This window comes from Telmatherina bonti, assembly GCF_933228915.1.
Source record: "Telmatherina bonti genome assembly, chromosome: 22".
NCBI lineage: Eukaryota > Metazoa > Chordata > Actinopteri > Atheriniformes > Telmatherinidae > Telmatherina > Telmatherina bonti.
In genome coordinates, this window is record NC_136631.1 from 14554996 (window position 1) to 14577708 (window position 22713).

Here is a 22713-nt window from a genome sequence, read left to right on the forward strand (position 1 = left end):
GGCCTCAACGCTTGAACCCGAACATAGACAGATTTGGTCTCTATCACACGAGAGCAGAGCGAGGTTTGGGACTCGTTCCCCTTTGGGGAAACTTATATGCATGTAGGAGGTGACTTAGGGGTCATGATTATTCACTGAGCCGAGATACCTCCTACTAGCCCCCATTTTCCTCGAAGCCCTCGTAAGTGAATGATTAAAGTAGGCTTGTATAATGCAGTGGTGTGTTGTATTTAGGACGAACTGGGAGGATTGGCCTCCCAGTGTCTGTCTGCATTGGTCTTTTTGTTTCAGATGACAGCTGAGGATGATGATGTTCATGAAAGTGGCCTTTAAGGGAATACAGATTGGGAGAGGCTAAAATAATCAACAGATTTTTATTGGGAGAAGCAGGTTTTCTGAGACTTGTGGCAAATTTTGAAGCATTGAATATCTCAGATGTGTGAGATTCATTTCCAAACATCTTCTTATAGTCTGGGTTCTTTATGCATCTTTTGGAGTAAATGAACTGAAAATAAATGTCATCATCTTTTTTTCTTATTTCCCTGATTATCAATATTAAATCTCTTTTTCTTTTAAATTAGTCTTTTTTAGGGTATCTTCCACATTGTTCTGCGTTTTCAACTGCAGAATTTTTCAGAAATGTCCCATTTCTGATCTCTTTCTTCTAGCTGAACTCTTCCACCAGTTGTCCCAGGCTCTTGAGGTGCTAACTGATGCTGCTGCTCGGGTAAGACCAGAAATGTAATTTAACCTGTAAACTGTCTTAACGCACAACCAAATCAAAAGACGATTCATCCTGATGACTAATACTTTTTGCAGGCAGCTTATGACAAGATTTGTGCTGCTAAGAAACAAGCAGAGGAAAGAAACAGGAAGCTCGACGACAAGAGAAAGAAAATTAAGCTTGGTGAGTCATTTTTCAAATCGGTCTCAAAGCTCTGAATTTATTGTTATTGGAATAGTTATTGTCAAGGCATATATTAAAACTTGTTAATTGTTCCACAGAATGTAGTTACATAATGATGTGTAACTCTGAACTTTATTAGATTAATGATCTCTGAGATAATGTTGCTTTTTTTTCTTTTTGACTTTCTGAAGTGCTAAAAGTTCTATTGGCATGTTAAGGAAGTATGTGTGTATGTGTTGTTACTAAAGACTTGGAGACCAGGGAGCGACAAGCAGAAGCTCAGAGCCAAGAGGAGGTGCAAATCACTAGAACTCTTGAAGAAGAGGTAAGAATATTTCTAAAAGCTATGCAAGAAACAAAACTACACTACATGCTACACACTCCAATGCAGGCCTCAGCTTTGCACTGAAAATCGGGTATTTAAAAGCATCTAGGAACTGTGAAGCACAAGCAGGTGCATTTTCTTTCTGCTTTTCGTTAAAAATAGTCTCTGATTGAGTTGAAATCTGCCAAAGACTTGGATCGGGATCAAAGGCTGTAACTTGCAGAACTTTTTATTACCAACATGTTATTCTTATCAGTAAGTGCATTAGATGATATTGCATGACTTTGTTCAGAATGTGAGTGATAAATGAAAGTAGTGCGTGCACTTGCATAATGAGTCATGGCATTTGATTAATGTGTTTAAATGTCTAAAATAAGGGGCGAAGTGCCGTGCACAAAGGAGGTGCTCCATTTTATGTCTTTGTTAAGGGTTTTTATTTCATTTCGTGATGAAATAAAAATTGGATTTGCATGAAAATAGCAGACTGATTAGACTGAGATGTGATTATATAATTTTATATATATATATATATATATATATATATATATATATATATATATATATATATATATATATATATATATATATATATATATATATATATATATATATATAAAAAATCTGTAAAGTCTGGATGGATATTATGTAGTATGTCATGTGTGTCTCTTTCTGAAAGATTGCCCGCTTGAGGGAGGAGGGATCCAGACAGCTTGAAGAAGAACAGAGGCTCATCAGAGAGCAGATCCAGAGAGAAAGAGAAGCACAGCAACAAACAGGAAACTACTCTCAGAAAAGTAAATTTACTTCCAGGATTTAACCATCACCAGACTGTGCAAGTCTAGATTCATTAAACCATTTTAGTGTGTAGTCATGCACTGCCATTATAAATTCAGTTAAATCCACTTGAGTCTTTTTAATGTCCTGAAACCTCAGCAGAGTGAGCCTCCATGGTTCCCAGACATCATACTGTCAATCCAGCCACAGTAGCCACCAGGCACCCTGTGGTTCACCAGATATTATCCAAGTAATGAACAATAGCAATAACTGAACTTGTATGAGAAGAGGTCTATTTTAGTGACTTGGCAGTAACACACGCTGGCAAACGAAGTATCGAAATGCCAAGCACCAAACACACACACACACACATATGTCCATCGCAAGTTTAAGCTCTTGATAATATTTTTGCAGCAAAGAGCACAGAAATCTTACGGAGCTGTAAACGTGACCCCTTTTTGTGGCTGAGCAGTTACTCATATTCATATTCCTCATATTCAGTTACTTTCATATTCAACACATACTTTGAGACTCTTCTGTTTGCACGCACTCAGCCCTCCCATGATCAGGCTTCCATCTGCAAGAGCCATACGTTTCCCTCCTGACAGCCATTTTTAAATTGCAGCCTATCTGCACAACTCCCCCGACTGCACTCTTGGGTACAATATTTCCTTAAAACACTTGTTTCTTTGTCTATTCATTTCACTGTTTCAACCTCCCTCATGCTTTTTCTCAGACTCAGGAGTGGAGAGATGTTCCAAAAGCAATGCAACTCCCAAACTGAAGGTAAGGCTGACAGCAATGAAGCTTTAGTCATTGGACAAGACTTAAACGGGGGAGTCGGGGGAGTCAGGTCAACAGGAACTGCTCCATCTGAGCGAAAATGCATTATTAATCTCAGTTGGAGTTTTTTTAGAACCTGTAGCCACTTTCAGTTCATTATTCTGAGACCACAAACGCCGTTTCACCACATGTTGCTCTAATGCTCGTTCCTTCAGAGAAGGCACGATGTTGACAGAAGACCAGTATATGCTAAGAAAAGGCTTATTTGATTTCCTTTGGGAAAGAACCACTTCTGCATCTGTTAATGGAGAAACGAGATGTTAGCTAATATGCATGTTGTAAATCTGGTTTTAAAATTTGAGGCGTCAGCGAAATTATTAATATTTTCTATAACAAATGATATAGTTAAGAAGGAAGTCCATTTCACAGCCTGAAATCAAAAACCATGAGGGCCGAAATTTTGTTTAAGCAAAACTTGTGATGTTTCATATTTAACTTGTCTTGATAAAGGGGAAATGATTAAATCGGCTCATTATTGGCTTTAAAATATTGATATTTATTCAAGTTATGGTATTTATTGAAGTTAGTCAGGCGTAAAAGGAAATTTCAGTCTCTTTTTATTTGGGTTACGAATGTCTTATATATCTGGATATACTGTATATTAAACTTATGATCAAACACAGAAGTGTGCCACTGTTGTGGGTTAAAACCCCAAATATCACATCATGCAAATACTTGTGTACGCTATTTGACAATTAATGGGTAAATAGATCATCAGTGGTTGGAAGAGACTGATTATGGAAGGAGACTGCACATTTTCAACAGTAATTATTGGTAAGAGATGCTGCGTAGGCTTAAATGGCCAGAAATCCTGTTTTTCTGACAGTGAACAGAATGCTGGAGCTGTATCAGGATATAGCCAATGCCAATTATTGTATTGCTTTCAGTAGTTAGAGTAAAACTGGCTGGATTCTGCTGTGGTTTGTACATGGATATGGGAAGTTACACAATACCTGTTTTTAGGAGTACGGGAAATCACATCAGTATTTAATAAAAGGATGGAAGTGAATAAAAAAAAAATCTTTTTAAATGATGTTTCCTGTTGTATGTTTGAAAAGCACTGAAGGCGTTTCATGCTGAGGTTAGTCACTTAATTCTGCATCAGCTGAATGTGGCAGGTGTCATGTCTTACGTAACGACTGCCACAAGAGGCAGCGAGAAGACGATTTTCTCAACTCCTCGGACCTCAGCCTCCTTTAGATCACATCAAAATTCCTTTTTTTTTTTTTTTTCCTTGTGAGTTATAATTAAGCAGGTGATTCACCCTGCATTCTGTGGTTCAGAGCTCCATGCTTGAGGTTTCACCCAATTGCTCACCCTCAAAATATATAAATGGAAATTGACTGCAGGTCTTGCAGGTGGTTCCATGGTGATGTTCCAAGAGCTCAACAAGTTATTTCTCCTTTTTCTTGTTTCTTTTTTTTTTTTATTTTTTTTTTTTTTATGCAATCTGTGTTTCATCAGAAACCAAGCCTGTCTGGCACACTTTGCCTCCTCTGCAGCTGAGTTTAATTAAAGGGGCTCCATAGATTAGACATGATCATGCACTTTTTTTCCCTTTGGTTCTTGAAAGCCCTCGTGGCAAATATTGACCTCTCTTTTTTTGTCTTGTTGATTTCTCTTTCCTCCAGTTGAGGTGGAACTGTAAAAAAGACGATGAGATGAACGGTGGTTACTCTCAAGATCTCCTTTTGAAACTGCTACAAAAGGTATGGATTATGTATGGATTTCAACTGTAGTACTTCAAGACTAAAATGTTTTTTAACAAAATACTTCAAAATACAAACGGTATTTAAGGAGGCACTGATCTGCTAATTATTTCTAAATGAGATTTACGATTTTCTTTCTGTTTATATGCAGTTATTTACACATAACGTTATCACACTCTAAAATCCGGTATTTAATTATAGATTCCTATCACTGTCCTCGCTGTCTCAAGGCAGAGCTTCATCATAACGGACCAGCCCACAGAGTCCAGACATATTTGAGGTTTGCATGACATCAGGGCTGCAGATTGTTTACTCTGCCCCTTAAACAAGGCCCATTAAGTTTTGTTGCAGTGAAAGTGCTAAGGGCAATGTTGCAGTGCCCTTTAAAAGCCACGCACAGCATTGTTTGTGCCCCTCTTACCAGGTGATTAAGCATTGCCAAGGGAGGCTTTTTGGAAATCTTCTCTTCTCATGCAACCCGGTACCACCTTCTGCCCTGAGCCTTTACGAGGGCTTTTGGTGGGACACAGGTTGGCCTGAAATGGATGTAGGGCAAGTGTCAGTGACGTCAAGTCGGCGCGGAAAAAGAGGCACTTGAATTTCTTTGCTGCACGCACGCATTCGGTTTATTCCCAGGTGGGAGGGAGTAAAAGCTGTGGAAAAACAAGTGTTGTTTCTTTTTTTTTTTTTTTTAATTCTGAGGCAAAGGGAATACATTTTAGAAAAAAAAAAGCAAATGTTTGACATGGCAAGCTCCGTTGAGTGACAGTTAATGGTTTGGGGGAAGTACAAATAGCCACTGCTGTGTGGGAAAATTAGTATGGTTATGTGTGTACATGTATGCGTACGTGTCTAGACTTGTGTACTTTGGCTGCTTGAAATAATAAATCTTTGTTTTAATGGGTAAAAATATGTTAAGATATTTATATTTTATGAAATAGAAGCCTTTTGAGAGTCTCCTTTGTCACTGTTGGCTGGCTCCCGAGTGTCCTCAGTCAGCATTAGTGTTTCTGGACTTTCCAGTTCCCAGAAAGCTACATTTTTGCAGAATGAGATTCTTTAAGGTCACCTCCCTCCTACTCCTCGCTCCCAAGCCTGGTTCTAGCAGAGCTCTAGCAGAGAATTGGCTAATGCCAGTAAGATGATAAGGTGATTTCTATCTTATGGACTAATCCTCGCTTTTGAATAAAAATGATCAGATAGGTTAGCTGACAAGATAACTGATCTGTGACAAGGGGTTTAAGATTATAGATATTTTCTCACTTAACAAAGAATTGACATCTACTTTGACTTCCTGTTTCTTTTGAGGTGCCACAGAAATCACACATTTTCCCAAGATGCTATATGATTGCTCCTTGTAGCATAAACGACACAGGTCTAAACATATAAACCGCAAAATAATATCTAAATGACTTTTCTGGAATACGACTTAGGATTCAAATGTGTTACATTCTCCAGTGTTTTGAATTTTTCAGTATGCATATGCTTTCCGTTTTCATGGTAATGGATTGTACTGTGAAAGGAAATACTAATTCGAATGTTCTGCATCTTTCCTCTTCTTCCACTCAACTTTTTTCCCCTCCCTTGTCTTCTAGTATGGGGATGTTTTGAATGTGATTGTATCAGGTAAGAAGAAAGGAAGTGCTGTGGTGGAGTTTGCGACTGTAAGAGCAGCTGTAAGTACCTAATGATCCTGTCCTTACTGTGCATGTTAAATAATAAAATCTCCAAAGGAGACATTTAGATGGAACCACTTTTGTTCACCACTTGTCTCAAAGTTTTAGGGCACTTACTGGGTTTCATTATTTCTAAGAATGACACCAGTCATGGTCTTCCCAGCCTCAAGACAGTCTCTGACCTAAACGGATGTTTTAGTCATTTTGTGTTGCAGAGAACTGTGCTGATTTAAACCATTGGACTGCAGAATTTGAGTCATTGTTCCCATTGTCTGGCTCCGCAGGCCTTTTGTCATGATAGTGCACTTTTTTTCTTATTATTGTGGGGGTTTTTTTGAGCACAACATGTGGTTTCCTCTCAGAAAACATTTCTGCCAGTCTGCTGGGATCTGGGCACTGGTTCTGTCAACTTTTCTGATTCATTTTGACCAGCAGAGATCCGGTTTGGTTTTTGTTTGCGCACAGTTCTATATGGGAACCACAGAACCGAACCAATTTCATGCTACAGTTTTCTGTGATGTTTTTAAGTTCCATCTTTAGATCCAGCCTGCAGTAAGCTCTGCCTGGAAATGATAGAGTTCTGTCTGTGTTGTTTGGTCAAAATGGCCTCTTGAAGTCCTGTTCCTTTCAGTCCGATCTATTTTATGCAATCCCAACATTTTGGGATTTCAGGCAATTTGATGGCAACGATAGCGGGTATAAGATGGATAGATTAAAATATTAATATAGTGAAAAAAGAGACTCAAAACATTTTTTTTATGGCAGACAAATGCATTTTTAGCTAATCAGTCAAACAGAAATGAATGGAACTATAATGAGAAATGAGATAAGGTCCAGAAAGTCCCATGAAAGCAAGGCCTGTCTGATGCCTCTCAGATCAGCTCAGAGAGACCACATTTACAGGTCAATCTGTTTATTTTCTTGTCAAAACAAAACCAGAAAGTTTCAGTCTGGCAACAACAGTAGCGTACGCACTGATCATAAGATCTCAGCTGTGTCAGGTAAAAGGTGTGTTGACAGGAACGTTCCTCTCCAGCACTACAAATCTGTACAAAATGTTCCCCTGACCATTCACTGACAGTAGTTACTCCTGAAATTTCAGTTATTTTCATATGTGCACAACTCTCTGTGGTGTGTTGTTCGTCACAAAATTCTTCATGATGTGTGACTCCAGTACACGCAAATATAGCCAATTAAAATCATAGGAAGAGATGGTTAACTCCATCCATTGAGTGTAAATCTGATTCTTTGAACAGAAAGTAGGTTGGAGAGTTTGAGAATACTTATTTACAACATTTTGGATTGGTTGATTTTGATCATACAATAGCGATGTTTAGACCTGCCCTAAGCCTTCAAACTTTATAAAAAAAAAACAAAAAAACAACCCAAAAATTACAGTTTTAAAACACAGTTGTAGGTGTGTGATTTAACTTCTATGTGAGCTTGATAATATTAACTAACAGATTATCATTAATACCATTACTTTATAGGAGCTGGCTGTGAAGAATGAAAGTGGCCTGAGTGGTAACCCGTTGAAGATTTCGTGGCTTGAAGGACAGCCTGAGGTTGTTACTAAAGCATCCCAGTCTGGCCAGTTCACATCCTCACAGGTATTTGTATGACATGAAAATGCATCATTGTAACTTCTGCACACTTTTATAAAGCATGTCAGCTCTATGTTACAAAATCTTATTTACCAGGCCTCCAACACAAATACTGACTGACATGTAATCATTCTGAGATTTTACTTTTGTGTCAGTGCTGCTATGTTTCTCCAGTGTTTGCACCCCTTTCGTATGGTCTTGAGCAGCGTGTTTGGTTAAATGGACCTCAGTGTATTTGTTTTGGACTTTTAAGGAGCTGGCCCGACACTGGCCCTGAGCCACTGGTTGGCCGCTCATTAGCAGAAATGACGTGGGAGACCCCAGGAATGCTGCAGTTCACACAGCGTCCTATAAGAGGCAGTGTCCAGTAGTGATGACCTGAAATGGGAGAATGATGAATTGTCCACAGTTTGTGTGTCTCTCTGCTGTTTTTTTTGTATTATTATTATAAATAGGCTTATTTAAAATTTTAATGTTTTTCCTTCATTTTATTTAATTTTTTTTTTTAAATTGGGGGCATCAGTCATTTTTTAACATAAAGATTTACTTCAGGAAGGATTCAAAACTATAATCATATTACTGATGAAACAAAGAAAAACCTCAATGTGTCACACCTTTTCTATCACATGTTCCACCTCTTGCACTTTCTGAACTTATATCCTGATCAAAATAACTCCTTTCCCGTGCAAGGACTGTTTGATTTCAGATGTATCCATTCAAAATGTTTTTTTTTAATTTTTTTTAATTTTATTTATTTATTTTTTAAAATATATATAAATATAAAGTATTATCCTTATCCACATCATCACCATTAAAATAATTTTTATTTATAATGATGAGTGCATAGGAATTTTTCTTCAGCGTACTTCCTTACTCTACTTATCAGGCATCTCCAGAGTAGCTGCTGAACTAGGTTTCACCCCGCTAACACCGGGGTGGTGTCAGACCTCCTACTCAGGGTTAGAATCTGAGACCGAGCCTGCACACTGGGACTTGTCATTCTAATCTGTTTAAATGTTGTTATAGTAACACTATTTGCTTTACTTACATTCAAAGCTCATTACATCACCCTTTTTGGTTTAATCTTTTTGGTCCTGCAACCAAGAATGACAACATTACGAAAGATGGGTCAATGGTACTCAATGAAAATGCTTGTCAATTACGAGGCCCCGCAAGATGTTCTGGATATGTTGTTGGTAAAAAGTTGGTCTGAGACCTGTGCAGGGGGGGGTTAAGAAACAGAAATAGATGTTATGATTATTCAGAGCTATGGAGGTCTTACTTCTCTGATTATCTAAAAATCTGATCTTTCCCTGGTGCCCCAAGATCAGCCAGCTGCAATCACATAGGAGCAGAGTGGATAAGGACTTGCTTCTTTAACCTCATCAATCAAAACACAGTGCTCAGCAAGTCATAGTTTTACTGCAGGGAGCTTAGAGACACAGATGACTTCAGCCTCAACTTCACTTCCATTTCTGTTTGGCTTAATGAATGAATGCGAAGCCCATGTGACGGGTCTAATGAAGCAGGGGAGCCACAACACAAATTCCCTTTGAGGGAACATGAATTTCGTCAGTTTCCTCAGGAATCAAACCAGCAAAGGCTTTTTCGAAGTTAATAAAAACCCCATAAACCCAAGGATAGGGTTTGTATTCATCTCATCTTTTACATTTTCCCTCTCATTCTCACCCTCCAACTAATTTTTTTTCCCTTCTTTATTTAATTTTTTTTAGAGAGCATAAAAGTTTAAAGCTCCTTGCAGAATCCATGAGAGACGCAGTCTGTTATGAGACTATTCAGAACATCTCACTTCCTTGAATAATATCACAATCTCCTGCTTTAGATGGCTTCATTTTATTTTCCTTCATCAGGACATCATGTTCTGTTTCATTCTAGTTATTTTGGCTGCTTCTTGATAATGTTCTATCTGCAGACGGATTGTATGTGTGTGCTCATTTAGTCCGTCTTATTCTCATATGTTTTTTGCCATGATTCCCATTTGGAAGTTGTTATAGAAGTGCTTTTTCCTTTCATTGTTGATTCTTATTTAAAAGATATGAATAAGAAAAGGTGAATAAAAAAGTACAATGCAAAGAATCTGTATACAAAAATGTTTGCTTCTCCTGCTGAGTTTTCTTTTCCCTTTCCAATGAAAAAATGATGCACATAAGAGAGCGTGGTATTGTGATTGACCTGGCAAAGATTAATAATATTACTCAGCAGCTATTTCCGGTCTTGGTTGGGACTGGCTAAACTGGAATAACTGACAATTGTCTTTACAGTTATGTTATAATATGCCAGCTAGGTTTCTTTTCATTGTCTTCTATGATGTCTTATAGTATTATTGGCTTGTCAGCTTCGCGAAAGAACTTCATACATTAGTGTGACATATACTATGTTGTCCTTTTACATGAGGAGTTAATGGAAGGGGCTCTTTGTTGTGTAGTTTGGTGTAAATGGGGACATGGCTCATAAAACTGGTTAATGGACAAACTTTTCTAAAGTATCAACCAAAAACTGGGTATTTGTTTGCTTACCTGTAGCATGACAAATAATTTAATAGCTTATTTTTCATTTTAGACCAGAAAAGTACAAATCTAGTGTGGCTTGTGATATTTATTTCAAAGTTACCAAAGAAGTCCCCGAAAATGAAAAATGGACCAGATGTTTTTTTTATTTTTTTTTTATTTTTTAGTGAAAATCAAAAAACATAATACTTCTGTATTTTTATTGATATATTTATTATTTTACCAACTGTCCCATAGTACTGTATATGTACTATTTGGGGGCTGAAAAGGTTAAACTTGTAATATTTCAAGAGATATTTTGCTTATTGTATCAGAGCGGAATTGCTGCTTTGATATTTTCTTTTTCTTTTATTTAGAGACAGAGCTTTAAGCCAATCACCCAATCAGATGATGATAGAAATGTTCAAAGCATATGATCTAAGTTCGATGGAATTCAACTCTTCATATAGGAAAGGAGTGATGTCTTTGAATGAATGAATGAATGAATGAATTTATTTCGAGACAGATAAGAAAGCGTGAACATACACATATCCATATACATACACATACAGACATATATACTCCCATACATATACATACATACACACACATATACATACATATGCACACACACATATATACATATACATATATATACATACATACATACATATACACACACCTGCATATATATATACATACATACATACACCCACGCACATGTACATATACATACATAAACATATACCCATATATAAATACACACATATGTAGATACAATAAGAATAGTATATGTATCTGTGTATGTATTTCATACAGTATACCCATTTTGGGCAACAAAATAAATAAAAACTGTACCTCGAAAAGGAGTGGGAAGAAGAAAACTTATTAATTCCCACCCCTCGTCATCATATGCATATTTAGGTTGCAATAATTAAGTTTTTTAGTTGAAGTAAGTGCATAACATATGTATATTCACATGCTATGATATCAATTAGTCTTGAATTACATATACAATATTAGACAATATGCATACATAAGATATAATTTAATACATTTAGTTGTACTATCAGAATTACTGCCATTACCATATCACCGCCATATATCAACACAATTAGTATTTACTCTATCAACAGTATTAATACTGAATGGTACTGATGGCTAATCTTTGAATTGAATACCCTTTTTTAAATTATTATTTATTTATTTATTAATTTTTTAAAGTACTTTAGCGTGATGTCCCTTCAAAGGGCCAGGTGTTCAGTGGACCTGCTGCCAGGGGGGGTCAGTCCCCTGGCAACAGTACCACCATTGGCTGAGTGTCCTGTACTATGCATTAAAAGAGACAAGATTTGGGGTCTACTACTAAAAGGTGATAACCTCTCAGCAGCAGAACCCCCCTTGCCTGCCCTTCACTAAGAATTATGCTATGTGTGTGTAATTCATTAAGATAGCACCATTCTCATTTACTTATATATATATATATATATATATATATATATATATATAATTTTGTTCATATATATATATTAGAAATTTAGATATAGAATATTATATAGATAGAATATTGATACTACATTTACATTATATTAATATTATATTTATTATACATTTATAATATAACAATATCAAGGTATTATATAATTTTGAAGATATCATAATAATACTTGTACGTTAATTAATTGAAGGTATTGTATATGTTGATGATATAGCAAAAAAATTATAACAGCAATAATAACAATACATGTATACAATTATATCACTGAGTTATCATTGATCAATATTCTAGTAATAAAGATATAATACATTATTATGATACAGTAAAACACCTGACTACTTGCAATATAGGTTATGACACTTTTGAAATAACTATACATACTTCACAGTATTTTCTACTAACCATTCAATAGACAAGAACACCATTTAATGAGTAAACATACAAACTCAGTTCTCATTCATGTACCGTGACAATATCATGTTTTTGAATTTTGATTTGAACAGATGAATATTTGGGCATTGCTTGAGTTCTGATCCCAGTTGGTTCCAAAGCTTAACCCCACATATAGACACACACAAGCTTTTTCTAGTGGTTCTTACTGCTTTAACTTTGAAATTACCACAACCCCTCAGATTATACTCCCCTTCCCTCTGCCTAAAAAGTTTTTGAAGATTCACCGGAAGAACATTTTTATTAGCTTTAAATAGAAGCTGGGCTGTATAATAGTCAACTAAATCAAAAAATTTTAACAATTTCGATTGAAAAAATAAAGTATTAGTGTGGTCATAATATCCCACCTTGTGTACAACTCGTACAGCACGTTTCTGGAGTATTATGAGGGGATTCAGTGAACTTCTATAGTTGTTTCCCCACACTTCTACACAATAAGTTAAATACGGCAAGACCAATGAACAATATAACAACAGTAAGGCATTATAATCTACATAGTATTTGGCTTTGTTAATGATTGAAATACTTTTAGAAAGTTTACCTTGTATGTGCCTTATGTGCGATTTCCAATTTAATGTGCTGTCAATAGTTAAGCCCAAGAATTTAATTTCCGACACAGCATCTAAATCAACACCATCAATCTTTATCACTGAATCTACATTTACATTGTGGCTTCCGAAGAACATTGCTTTAGTTTTATTTAAGTTTAAAGATAATTTGTTCAAATCCATCCATGTTTTCACTTTCTTTAATTCACAATTAATGATATGAATCAAATCATTGTAATTGTCATTAGAATAGAATATGTTCGTATCATCTGCAAATAAGATTAATTTTAGTAATTTAGACACCTGAAATATATCATTAATATATAAATTAAACAGCCTTGGGCCCAAAACAGATCCTTGTGGGACCCCACACCCAATGCCCAAATACCCTGATGAAAATTCTCCCATTTTCACATACTGTTGTCTTTCAGTTAAATAGCTTTTGATCCAGCTTAGAGCTACTCCCCTAATGCCATATTTTTCCAATTTTTGTAGTAAAATGCTATGATTTAAAGTATCAAAAGCTTTTTTCAAATCAATGAATATACCAACTGCATATTTCTTCTTATCCAAGCAATTTATCTCTTCCACTGCATCAATAATGGCCATTGATGTTGACCTCGCTGTTCTAAAACCATACTGACTTTCATGAATTAAATTGTTTATTTATAAAATTCTCTAATCTACTGTTAAACAGTTTCTCTAATATTTTAGAAAATTGCGGGAGCAGGGAGACAGGTCTATAATTAGTGAAAATGTGTTTATTTCCATTTTTATATAGTGGCAATACTTTTGCAATTTTCATTTTGTTGGGAAATGTTCCAGTTTGAAAAGATAGATTACAAATGTACGTTAATGGTTTAACAATACTATTTATAATTCGTTTAATCAATGACATATCAATGTCAAAACAATCAGTAGAAAATTTATTTTTGCATTTGTTCACCATGTCTATAATTTCTTCATCTGTTACTCCCAAAAGAAACATTGTCTTTAGATTATTCCTTGTGACTCCCACCCCCCTTTCAAAATGGAGAAAACAGGAATGACACGTTTCTCATCACAGGCATTTATCTCTTTGTTGTACAAAGAATCAGTAGCGCTGAAAAGTACCTGCTTTAAAATAATAATTTTTTTTCAATTTTCCAAACTAATTTGTGACGTATCAGAAATTTAATTTGGAATATACAGAAACTCGATGTGAAAAATTAGTGCTTTCTTAGAACTGCTTCAGAGGAAGGGCTTTACACGGGTGGCCATTTGTATTATTCCACAGATAATTCATAATTTCCAGACTCTCAAAGATATGGAAGCTCTATCTGTATGCTTTGTCTCTGCCAGACTAGAATTGTGCCTCTGGAGGGATGATGCCATAATTAATCACCACATCCACGGTTTATTGCATAGTTTTTATACTGCAAATAAAGTATTATTTAAGTGAATCTGTCACAAAGGAATTAAAGCTGAGCTTTCCATGCCTGTCTCTCCCATCGAGAGCCAGAGTCATGGTAGTGTTGTCATGACACAAACCAGATGCAGCAGATCAGCTATTCTTGGATTGTTTTTCCAGTCTGCAAGTTGCTAAAAAGTCGAGTGCGACCAAAAAAAATCCCCCCTGTCTGAATGACATGCTTTGCACGTAGCCTATTTATCACTATATTCAAAACTGGACTGAACCCTTTTCTGGTTTGAGAAATACTAATAATTTTTGCCAAAATTACTGAGTAAGTTTGAGGGTTAGGAAAAGTTAGTTAGAAGTGCTTCTATAACCCCATTTCCAAAAAGGTAGGGATGTTTGTAAAACACAGACAAAATGCAGTTATTTACACTTTTCACAAACCAATATTTTATTTAGAGCAGAACATAAAAAACATCAAATGACAAGAATGTGACATTTTATGATTTCATGACAAATATGAACTAATTTTGAATTTGAAAAGTTGAAAATGAAACCTATTGAGGATGTTATATGTGGGTTAGTTGGTAACAGGTCAATAACATGACTGAGATACATAAAGAGCACCTGAGAGAGGCAGAGTCTCTCCAAAGTAAAGATTGGCAGAGGTTAAACCATCTGAAAGAAACAATCACCTTCCAATTGTAGAGAAATTCTGAGTAATGTTCCTCAACTTCAAATTAATCCAGCATTAAATAACAGCACTGATGAAAACATTTGGCCCATACAGTGGCTGGACACTTGGGTGTCATTGCTCTTTCGCAAGTACAGCAACTGGTCTCCTCAGTTCCCAGACCAAAAGAAGAGGGGCCGCATGGTCTTGTTACAAATTATTTTAGATGCCTTAGTGCAAGAAATGATATATGATGCCACATATCTTTAATAAAACATGAAAAGGTCCTAAAATATTTGAGTTGGATTATAAATGTATAAATAATTGCAATTTATTTTATATACATTTTACCACAGTGTCAACTTTTGGAATTGAAAATATGTTTTTGTCAGTCAAAAGAGTTTTGTTGTTGTTTTTTTTGTTTGTGGGTATCTGTATACCTTCCCAGGTGATGAGCTGTGACAGATTCATAGCACAAAACAATTACACTCGTCCTCAATTGTATTCAAACCCATAAAACAAAGAAGGCTGAATTTTTCAAGTCACTCAAATAAACTTGAAAAAAAAAATTCTATTTAACCAGAATTAGAAAATAATGTAAAGATTTTCATAAAGTTTTTCATTTATTATTTTTGTCAATTTCCGCTTATTTCACAAACAGCTGTTTTTGTTTTTCTTCTTTAATGAGAGGGTATGAATAAATTTGTGGACAACTGTAGTATTACAAAGTTCAGTTTAAAGTCTAAACCAGTGTAGCACAACCTGTTTCAGCAACCATAGAGTGTTATGGGATACATCGTTAGAGCTGAAGAACTTTAAATTTCCAGGTATTCTTTATGACAAAAGTAGAGGTTTTTGGAGGGAGAAAAAGTAGCACCGGATGTTATGACAGTTCCTTCAGTGCAGATAAGGTGATTTGTTCCCAGTTACATGCTTTTTTGTTCTCCCATCACTCACATACAGCTGTGATAGAGTGGTCAAAGTCCAACACTCTTATCTTCAGAGAGGCTATTATTGGCAAAAAATTAAGTGTTTGCTTCTGCGTATTTGCGCAGATATTTGTTTCCGTGATGTCTGTATGACATTGCACAATTGTTCTTTTTCCCATTAACAAATGTTGCTTTTAATGGGGTCATTGTAGCTGACAAAGGAACACAGTCCACCGTGAAGTCGCTGTGATTAAATAACTCTGTCTCCTGCTTATTTCACACACTGCTGACACACTCATATCCATGTGACTCGGGTATGGATCAGCATTTCAAAGCACACAAGCCAGCCTTTTCTTCTAAGTCCCAAATTTATTGTAGGGCAGTAATTTAGAGTTATATGGTATCCTGCATGACATGCTTGAGTGTCTTCATAAATTAAATTGCTATTATGATGCTTGTTATGTTGGACACTTCAGAGCTGTAATTTATCTCAAACTGGTAGACATAGGTCAAAGAGAAAGTTTTCCTTTTATTTTTACCTCTGACACTTACAAGCTAAGTAAATATCTGCCCATCAGGATGTGCTCACAGTCCCCTGCAGCCTTTCCACAAAACCACGAATCTTGGAATTTATATATTTTTTTCCCCCCGTCTCACTCAAAACACAAAATGACACATTTTTAGAAATGTTTCCCAATGTGCTGTTGTCATAATATATAAAAGACTGAAAAATATCCAGTTTAAATTGGGAAAGACAAAACATATAGTGCGGAAGTGCCCACAAACGTTGCTATTCCAGTTTGGACATATATTCTAAATCTTTTGCTTGTAGTGGGATCTTTGTGGTTTCCAGTCGGACCTTTTGGGCACTTAGGAATTCAACTGGTTACAGGTTTGTCCCTCGGCCCATTCCGTACACCCCCACTGATACATTGTTCTGACACTCTTGTCCCATGACCTGATAAAAGTGGACCAAGCTTACTACTTTGTCCTCAGTTTGACAACGTGAGCAGCCATGCGCATACTAGTGTGCCAGTGGATGTGAGATGCAGCATGTATGTCTCTCGTGTCAAGGATCTATTAGTTCAGAAGGTAGTGTTTAAATCCCCATCAGGATTTCTGCTGCAGTAATGGCTGTCTCTGGTCCTCCTCCCTCGACACCCCCTGCGTCTATGGAAGTATTATGTTACTCGTTACCACTTTCCTTTTCGTGCACCACTCGCTTGAGCATCGGACTGTGATTTGCAGCTAAGAAAACAGCTTTCTCCAGCCTAGTTTTTTTTTTTTTTTCTCTTCCTCTGAGGTTTTGGACCTGTGGCCTGGCTTGGTGTGCTGCCCAACCTGCCACCACTGGCTGGCTTTTATTGGAAGCAGAGCTAAGTGTTTGTTTTCACTGTACTGTTGGGAACGAGAGATGGGGGGTACCTTGGTCTACCTTTCAGTGGGGCCTCTGGGGTGCGTGTGGAGTAAAAATTGCCCTCTGCACACAATGGATTGGCAAGTACACCAAGAGCCAAGACATCACAGCTCCAGGACCTTGGATTGCAGCCTAAACGTCTCCTTTTTTAAAACAAAAAAAAAAAGAAAAAAGGAAAACACAGCAGTCCCAAGTCTTAACAATGTGGTTTAAGCGACTACAAAACCAAAACAGCAATGTAAAAGAATTTGAAAGTATTCAGCTCAAAGCTGGATATCAGACAGTGTTAAATGATAATTTTAATATTGTTTCTCTCTCTGCAAATAATAATCATTATCAAAGCCTTAACCTTTTCCCCATTTTTCTTTTCTTTTTTTTTTTTTTTTGATGGAGGATTCTGCTATTTTTAAGTCATGGTGTTTTTCACTCAGTCACGAAACCAGCTTGTTTATTTTTTTGTCTTTTTAAAAGAGTTTTCCTCCCCAAAAGGAGTGTTGAATTACATCTCTTCTCTATTGCAAACATTTGGTACGATCTTCTTGTGATGCTTTTATAATTTATCTTTTACTTGTGCAGTTTGTCCATCACCTGGAGAACATCATCTAGGATCGAAGGGCCGAGGTCAAGGCTGAAAGAAAAGCTACTGTCCTCCTCTGTCTGTACAGCAGGCTTGTCACAGCTTTCTGTACATTCTCCAACTTTCTCTGAACTCACGCTGTTGTGTCCAGGCCTGTGTGTCTGATTGGAGGCAACTTTACTCCCCATTTGGAATCCCTCCTTCTTGTCCACCTCAGCGTCTCCATCACTGTCCAGCAGTGGCATAGAGCTACACTTCTTCCTCTTCTGGGTCACAGACCAGTCAGGACTTGATGTCTCATCCAGATTCAGACGGGGGGGCTTTGGAGGTGGCGAGCAGGCCAGGAAAAGGTTCTGCTCGCTCTGGGAACTTTGAAGCAGAAGGCTGTGACCCATCTTTAAGAAGGCCAGATCTCCAAAACTGTCTGTTTTGGAATCGTTTCCAATGTGAGAAATATGCCGGAAGTCTCCCAGCGGTAGACTAATCATGTTGACAGACAGCACCTCCCTCCGCTTGAAATACCTGCTTGGCCAACGGCTAGAGGAAGGTTTTCTATAAAGCGATGTTCTAAGTGGCATTTTGGCAGATCTGGTTGAGCGAGACTTCACTCTGTCTTCTCTTCTTCTCTGTCTTCTTCTCACAGCTTAAAATTGCAATGCCATCTGCAACAAAACATGACAGAAGAGAAAATTATACTTTAACAAATGATGGTTTAAAGCTGGTCCGTTCTTCTGCTTCTTCGGTTGCTCATCTGTTAGTTTGATGAGAAATGTCAGCGATTGAAGACAAGCCCGTTGCAGTGGATTTTATTATGATTAAATTCAGCATTACCTGGCAACAGATGGATTTTACAACAATGCTTTGAAGTCTTCATTTGTAAATGTTTACTTTCCAAATGTCTGTTTCTTACCATAAGTACAGGTGTGGTCTGCTGTATATCCTCCAGAGGAAGTCTATTAATCTACTCAAGACTTCAAGGAACAAAAGCAGACACAAATCTTCTCACACTTGTTTTGGGGAAAATTTGATTTTTTTTTTCCCTTTAGCCCTGTCAGAAATAATATTGAATCACATGTTTGTAGTTTCCAAATAATACAAATAACTGGCAAGCAGTCTGTTTGTCTTACTGTCCTGCGAGCTATGTTGCGCCTCTAGAAGTGAACACAAAAAAGTTGAATTAGATACTGCGCTTTCTTGAATATCATCACATTCAAGGTGTTTTATTTCAAATTCAGCCAGCTGTTTTTGAATAGTTTTGGTGCCCACTGCTAACAAAAAGTTGGAATACAGTAACCCAAAAAGGGGGAAACCTTTTGTGTTCTGTGGCCTGTAATCATTTTATTGACTTAAACAGGAATTTTCATCAGGCATGTCGATTAGATCTGGTCAGACTTTGTGATTTTTACGGTCCCCCAACAGCTTTGCCCACATTAGATCCGTTTTCGTGACTTGAAACACTCTCTTTAAATTTGTTAGCCACTTCAGCAAACAGGCTTTGTTGGCCTGTAAAGGTTTTATCGGCGCTTTAGTAGCAGCAGGAGATTGGAAAGCGTGGACACAACAGCATTCCTTTTCAAACATGTCAGTTCAACCGAGGAGGAGTCTTACGATTTCAGCCACGAGTGTAACATTGAGGAAGCACTTCACAGCCAAGTAAAAACTAAATAAGCTCATTAAAACAGATTGGCCACGAAACACAGTTGGATTATTCTTTATGTATGTATGCATTAATGGCAGGATTTTGGTTAAATAACTCTTTAACTGCATGTTAAAAAACAACTGACTTGGAAATGTACCATGTCATACAGTTAGAATAGTTGGCCCCTAACAATAATATAGATAAATATTGAGTTAATTCTTACCTGTATTGGGAGAAAATCCAGGATTTTAGATCCCACACATGCACACACATCTGTCCGGAATCCAGGAACACAGTCTGAGTCTACCTGCACTCCCTGACAAGCTCTTCCTTGGCATGATGGGACTTGTCAACAGAAGAGCTCATTACTCTGCCTTGAAACAAGGAAACAGAGTGAGGACAAATAATCTACCTCTTGTTAACATAACTCCAGCTGAAACTGTATTTAAGACACTCCATTGCATTTGTGAAGAGATTCTTCTGGAGCAGCTGCTTACCTTTTTGTTTGCTTTAATTAGTGTTTTCAGTTCTTGGATGTTTGATCCTTTTTCAGTGTAAACTCCCGCTTGGATTGCAAAATGCTCTCCAGGTGTGTTTGTGGCGAAAGTCCTCTTTTCATAGGTGATAAGTCAGCGCAGGTCAAAGTACAAAAGACATCCCAGGTGGAGGCTTTGCCTCACCTTTTTTTTTTCTTTTCATCTCACCGCTTCATAATGTAAACTTGAAGTCATCCCACTTTAGAATCTGGTCCAGCTCACTGGCTGCACTCTCACCTGGGGGAGAGTGGACACATCTCAGGAATGGTGGATTTTTTTTTCATCCATGAAATGTATGGAAAGATTTTAAAGTGCACAGTTAGTTTCAACTGTGCATGGGTATGTTTGAGAGAGGGGCAGGGTGAGAAAGACTGAGTGTTCACTGATTGTGTCCTTATCTTAAAAAAAAAAAAAAAAAAAAAAAAAAAAAGGAAGTTGTAGTTGTGTGCAAACAGGTCAGCCACCCAGCGGAGTGGTTTAACTGATCTCTAATCTCTGTGGTATTGTCCGTCTGCTCTGGTGGTTTCCTGGTTTCCTGCTTGCTGTTGGCTTGTGTAAAGCCCTGCAGTCCAGCCCACTCTACAGGCTCTTCTGCCTGACTGGAGGCCTATAGCTTCTCTATGTAATCAAATCACTCATAGACGTGTATGAACAGGCAGGAAAGAAAGATAACTTGTCATGCATGTTGTCTTTGCTAAGGAATGCCACAGCGGTTCAGATCTGTACACTTTTGTCAAAACAGCAATTTGAATGAATTTGTATGCATTTTAAAAAGGTTAAGGTTAAAATGTGTTATCCTGCTCTCAATAGCATATAGTCCTTTTTATTTTGATTTTTATCAATATCGTGTCCACATGTTTCAGGAGAATGTGTTAAATCATCAGCACTCCATAACACACCAAATTTACCCATGTGTTCCAGCAGAAAGCCGGAAAAGCTTCCGTCCAGAACTTTGCACTATTTATTGAACTTCTGTTTGAAGAGTGTGAAAAACAAAATGAACTTTTTGGTACTTCTTTCAAATTGACCCTATAAATGACAAGCATGCTGCCTTATACTCATTTCTTCTTCTGTTCTGCACTCCAGTCCCAGAGGAGTCTGCAAGATCAGACACAATTACTCACGTATCTGAAATTCGCATAACATTTTTTGAAGTTGGGAGGATAACATTTTTGAAAATGACTCCTCTTGGAAAGCTCTCCTTCTTCCACCTATAACCACAAAACTGCTTTTACGCTTGGAGACAATCAGGCTGAATAGCTGGTGTTATCTGTGGTATTTGGAAATGACCTCACAAGACCTGCTGTCTGACCAAGGTTGGTCTCAGTCTGTTAGTGGTGCTCTCATGCTATGTAGCCTCTGGGCTGATCCGTTTAGCCTGAACTGCTTTTCTGTATAATCCTCTTCTCTAAGTCTTGACCATAGTGGGGAGTTTGGTTTGATGCAACTATGCCGGGCCTGAAATCTGGGATGCTGGATGTTTTTGTTGTTGCAGAAGAAAAAGTGTTTCCAGATATTGCTTTGACTGGAGCTTGAAGTCCAAACTGAGTGGATAATACATCTGGTCCTTTGTTGTGTTCTCCAGCTTCTAACTTGCATTATATAAATCTTTTTCATAAAAAAAAAAAAAAAAGCTACCATGTTGCATCAAATGCTTAATAAATTTCAGTTTGTTCTGCTGCCATGATTATTACCCAGATTATGAAAAAACAAATCTATAGGTAATTACAATTGAACGATCTGATGATTTGTCTTTAGTAGTTGTCTTTTCATCAGTTCATACAAGAAATTTGTCATCATTCTGTTGCTGTCTGTCTCTGAGCTTATGACTCAGCGGGCTTTTTGACAGAGCTCCAACAGAAACTAGCCACTGTTGGGAAAAATGAAAGCGAGCGGACACACACTGGATGCATCACAGTTGCATGACGTATTCAGGAATGTAACACCTGGATTTTGATGTCAAATCACAAAGTATAGACTCATAAACACATGATGACGCCAAGAGCTTGTAATCAACACCATTAGGTAATTTGGGATGCAGTGAATGAGGATTGGTAAAAATAAAAGAAGTTGTTGGGGAAATTAATGCTAATGGATAGTTCTACGACAATATAGAACAAATGTGTTTCTTTTCAAAAGGAGCTGGGGACACATGCGATTTCTTCTCTGTATACCTCTCTATAATAGGTTACACAAATATCTGGTGATTAGGTCAACATCTGGCCAATATTTTGTCATTGTGCATTAAGAACAGTCCTCCTACATTGGGATTTCTACTCGTGTGAAACCAGCAGTTGACTGCCCAGTTCATGATTTTATTTGATTAAATATTTACCAATTTGTGTGAAGTTTTAGTTTGAAATACATATATATATATATATATATATATATATATATATATATATATATATATATATATATATATATATATATATATATATATATATATATATATATATATATATATATATATATATATATATAAAAAGATGTAAATCCCACCCCTAGATAACACAAATCAAAACCTTACAATACAAAGGATGCACGACACAATACCAACAATGGTCATGAGTAATACCAAACAATAGTAACGACATGACTTAATACCAACATTAGTTAAGAAGACTTAATACCAACAATGTTAAGTTCACTATTACCAACAATGGTAAGGGACAATAATGAATAACTTAGTATTGTTATAACTC

At 36.9% G+C, this 22713-nt stretch overlaps 2 protein-coding genes across 2 annotated transcripts in view; one reads left to right on the forward strand and one right to left on the reverse strand.

Annotated features, from left to right (window-relative positions):
• dnajc17 (DnaJ (Hsp40) homolog, subfamily C, member 17) overlaps positions 1-22713 on the forward strand; it is a 32610-nt gene that overhangs the window by 5094 nt on the left and 4803 nt on the right. Inside the window, exons 3-10 of the mRNA XM_079261982.1 lie at positions 669-727; positions 820-907; positions 1156-1232; positions 1909-2026; positions 2743-2792; positions 4481-4558; positions 6154-6234; positions 7725-7844. Of these exons, the coding sequence (XP_079118108.1) occupies positions 669-727; positions 820-907; positions 1156-1232; positions 1909-2026; positions 2743-2792; positions 4481-4558; positions 6154-6234; positions 7725-7844 (671 nt within the window). The remainder of the gene's footprint in view (positions 1-668; positions 728-819; positions 908-1155; positions 1233-1908; positions 2027-2742; positions 2793-4480; positions 4559-6153; positions 6235-7724; positions 7845-22713) is intronic.
• LOC306772491 (cdc42 effector protein 3) lies at positions 17821-18411 on the reverse strand (the record flags this gene model as incomplete). The annotated part of the gene is made up of 1 exon (XM_079261983.1): positions 17821-18411. One exon carries the CDS (start codon positions 18409-18411, stop codon positions 17821-17823), a length of 591 nt encoding a protein of 196 aa, XP_079118109.1.